The 4,676-nt window shown below is 34.3% G+C and overlaps 1 protein-coding gene across 1 annotated transcript in view; it reads right to left on the minus strand.

The window, feature by feature from the left end:
* LOC105166081 overlaps window positions 1-4,125 on the minus strand; it is a gene marked incomplete in the record, with an annotated part of 7,885 nt that extends 3,760 nt beyond the window's left edge. Inside the window, 4 exon segments of the mRNA XM_011085308.2 lie at window positions 1,114-1,173; window positions 1,264-1,343; window positions 2,053-2,086; window positions 3,351-4,125. Coding sequence (XP_011083610.1) covers window positions 1,114-1,173; window positions 1,264-1,343; window positions 2,053-2,086; window positions 3,351-3,683 — 507 coding nt within the window.

The following is a 4,676-nucleotide window of genomic DNA, read 5'->3' on the forward strand; positions in this document are numbered from 1 at the left end:
GAGAAGAATAATCATCATCTGGGTTCTTTGAACAAACAAGTAAACCAACTAACTTCTCATGTTTGCATTTGGTTAAGATCCGTATTTACTTTTTGGCATTTCAGGTGTTGGAGCAATTTAACACCTGACTCAAACTTCATGAATGAAACTGGATCAAACTACAGGCAATAATAAATGTATTTTGAAGGAAAAGGATTCTTTTCTGCAAAACATGCTTCTGTTAATAGAGCATAGTCAAATCTGTCATACAAGGTTTCAACAATTCATTGTTAGCATCTTTCCCATGGCTTCACCCAGATTTCTCCAGCCAACATATTTGACCAATTTTCAGCAATACATAAGTACTGCCACCGGTAAAACTCAACAAAACTCTTGAAATTTCTATAGATTTTCATTTCTTGTTTTGAACTTATCTTGAATCCCTGTTCTGCCTTAGCACAATGCTATACATTTTACATAAAAAGCCTCCAACTTAGACAATTTTGAATTCCATTTGCAGGTTGAAGAAGTAATATTTCAGCTTCTATTTTTATATATATTATCTCTTGGATACTCTGCCACGTTTTCTTTAGAAGGTTGTTTAGCTAGGCTTTTTCAGCTTATTACATATGTTGCTACATTAACAACATGCTTCTAAAATTTATAAGATGTTAAATATTATTTTAATATAAGCTTAACCAAACAAAATTGAGTCTGCGAGTTCCAAAAAGGGTATATATCATAAACATATGCTTTACAGACTGTGACTGGGACATCATATATCACTGAGCCATAAAAAACAGTTCAATTTTAGATCACGCAGCCTGCAGTGCATGGAAATTACTAGGTGAGATTGTGATGGTGGATAAGTTGAGGAATTAATTAGTTATAATAAAGCTCTTTCCAAGAAATAATTTAATCTTTCAGTTTCTGATAATTATGCATGAAATTCTCATCAAACAGCTAGAATTTTTTAATAATAGAAACTTTGAATCAAGAATTCAACCACTGCAGAAAAGTTTGGTCTTAATATCTCATTTCAGCATTTAAGCATTAACACAAATACACAGCAACAGTAGTTACGATGTATCTTACCAAACTTAAAAAAAGAATAAGGAAGAAAATGACGCCTACCTCATTCTCAATCCATACAAAACCAGAAAAGAGTCCTATGCTTTTCTTCAGAGTATGCACCTAAGAAAAGATGCCAAAATTAGACTTCAGAAAATGCTTAAAATCAACTAAACAAGATGCTCCTTTAGAACAATATAGCTCAAAAGAAACCTTAGCTTTCTTGCCAAAAAGAATGGTGTGAAGAAGCTGAAGGTTCTCATCAGCTTTTCTCTTGGATAACTTGAAAGCCACTGAAAATTTCATAAGATCACAACAAAGGGGCTCATTTTCTCAAAGCAGGATATCCGATAAAATTTATCACTGTATAAAGTATCAATGGAACCAACAAGCCAGACACCAGTAATGCGAAGGACACTGAGGAACAACGGTAAAGTAATCTCCTAGACATGTTTCGCCAGAAAAGGGATCGGCAAGCACCATACTTGACCAATAATAGATATCCCCTATAATGTGTTCACATCATATCTTAAGCTGTTGAAAAATAATGATGGGAAGTAAAAGATGAAACCCAACAACAATATTTGTTCAATAACACGTACAGGACTTCAAATGCTCGGGAAATACAATTTGATCAGTAAATCTCAATGAAATGACAAAATTCCAACCGGATGCTGCTAACAACTACCAGAATTGAGTATAAGCGAATATTGGAAGTCTGTAACAATTTATGCATGTGAGTAGTTTCACTGACTGCTAACCGATCCTCTCAATCCTCCTAATTAGGTCTAACACAACAATGTCAATAAATAAATACTCCTAATCAAAGCACCACCACCGTAAATTCACTACAAATTCCAGAACAACCATCTTAAATAAATAGCATGATCTAGAACTGAAATCACACATGACAATGTACCCACTAGAAAATCCAAAAACCAAATGAATATACTTCTTGATTTGCCAAAAGAAAATGCATATTCAAGTGGGTAAAAGTATTACCATTGGGGATGTCCTTAAGCTGCATACCTTGACCCTGTTGCCACAGAATCAATATAGTTATCTGTCTGAATTTCCAGAGAACCAGACCTCCCACCCAACCCCAACACATAGAAAAGGAGAACAAGAGAAATAAATACAGAAGTAGACAAAGAGCATGCAACAAAATACTGATTCCTTTCTGTGATTCATATGTGTCGAAAATATATTAAGGGAATATAATTAGAGGAGTCATTTCTCTTTACCATTTTAGATATCCGTTTCCAGCGGGTACAAAAATATGCACTGCAATGTACGGCATAATAATCCTTCTGTTATCATACAAGACATGCATCATGAATGAAATTCATGATGAACCAAGTACCAAGAAAGAAGCATTTCAATCTACTTTTATTTTCCATCTCCATTTGCAGAAAATATCCATTTCCAGAAAGGGGTTATTAATTTTGATTTCATCATGAACTAAATAAAACCCATAAACAATTGATCCATAAGGCAAAATGTTCCACCATCTCACTTCTGAGATTTTCTCAAACAAGATCTTCGTTTATCTTCAGAACAATCAATTTTACTCACCAATCACATTAACAAAGTTCCTCTTTGTTAAATTTATTCAGATTAAAACTCTTTAACCCAAAAAGAGAAAAAAACTCCTTTCTTATTTTCTTCTTTCTCCCTTTTTACACACTAAGTCACATTACAGTGTCTCTGAAAAGTGCTCGATCAAAATAAAATTCATCATTTACTCCAAGCAAATGATAACACCTGAAAATGGATACAACCATGACGTCAAATATTCCAGTCTAGTTCTTTTCCATTTTTTATTGAACACTCCACATATACACAGGGCAGAAAACATCCTTTCATGATAAGATAGGACCATACCATCAGCACTATCAACGCTTTAACCACAAGAAATACTTCCAACCATTTGTCTTTCACATTCCTTTTGCCCAAGCAACCTATTCAAACACAGCCTAGCAATTTTCCATCTATCATACACCAATGCCATGCATTATTTGTGGTTACACAGGCCGAATCTTCTTAGTCAACGAAGTTTAGCTTACACAAAATCTTAATTACATACAACTTAATTACACTCTTAATCCACAAAATTCTTACACTCTTAATCGAATCATAATGTCTTTGTGTTATTTATTTAAGGCGAAACTATGAAAACAAGTATGTTTCCATTTTCTTTTTCCTTTCACAATGCCGAATATTCATGACACAATAAATAATCATCTAAAGCACACTGCAATTTCATCCAAAGATCATAAAATCAATGGTGATCATAGTACCTTCTCAATGGCAAAAGGCTTGTTGGTTGATCGCCTTGCGGTCACACCCACCGTAGCTACTTCCACTTTTTTCCTCTCCCTTCTTGGCCTCTCAATCACAGGCGTCCTTGGCGGTAACCTTCCAATCTCATTTCTCGTCTCCTTTTTTGATCCATTCTTTACGATTTTCCCCTCGGTTTTCTTTCCTTCATCTTGTCCGTCCTCGCCCTCTCGCTCTGCTTGTTCCTCCTCTACTTCCTCCACATTTCCTTCATCTTGTTCTTCTATCCCCTCATTCTCCTCCACCTTTCCCGATCCCTCTTCTTTTCCTCGATTCTCTTCACATTCACCCATTTTGTCCGCTTCTATTTCACCAGCGTCTTTCTCAACTTCCTCCTTTCTCTTCAACTTCCTCCTCCTTGCTTCTCGCACAACTCCGTGGTCTCCTACCCTAAAGCCATAAAACTCCTCGAAATTTAACAACACGATGAATGCCTAAAAATCTGAACGTATGCATGTGTATGCATACTAAATCCGCGGATCTTGGAGTAATCTTGGTGCGAATTAGACAGTAGGGAGGGATTCGTACACTATCAATTCGCTCTGTAGATGAAGAGAATTTTGAGTGAGAAACGAGTTGTGAAGGAAGAATTCAGGGCAAACTATATAGGTCAGAATGGCGGGTAGAATTCGCGCGTATGTGTTAACTAAGCTTTCCGCTCAAATGCAAAGCGACGATCGAATGCCATTCTCGTTCTTGAACTACGATTTTCTCAACAATAAAAGATGTGAAGAACTAGACTTAGAAAAAGGAGAAACAATAAAACAATGACTATTCTGGATTTAATTTTATATTCCGAATACGATTGTATTCAGAGATAATTACAGCATCCATCCTATATTACACATAATTACGTATATACTTCTTATAATTTAAAATTTTATATCTAATATTTCGATATTTTTTTTGTCTATAAAAATATCTCTCTTATAATTAAAATTTATCGAATTTATCAATATTAGTAGAAAAGATTAATAAAAATTTATATTTACTTTTAATTAATTTATTACAAATCAAAAAAATAATTTATTTATTTTATTAAAAATTCAAAAAAGCAACACGAACAAAACTATTTTTGTACTAACAAAAAAAGGTTTTATTAATTAAGAAAAAACAATCAATTGTTTCAAATATTATTCATGGTCCGCAACCCCACGTGTAGATATATTTGAAGGATCTTAGCATTTTGGTATTCTTGTATCTGACATGTTCGTGGCTAATCCATATCATTTTGAATACGTGATATCAAACTTCGACCAGGACACGTAGAGATACGATAAGTAGTA

The sequence above is a fragment of the Sesamum indicum genome, linkage group LG1 (assembly GCF_000512975.1).
Source record: "Sesamum indicum cultivar Zhongzhi No. 13 linkage group LG1, S_indicum_v1.0, whole genome shotgun sequence".
NCBI lineage: Eukaryota > Viridiplantae > Streptophyta > Magnoliopsida > Lamiales > Pedaliaceae > Sesamum > Sesamum indicum.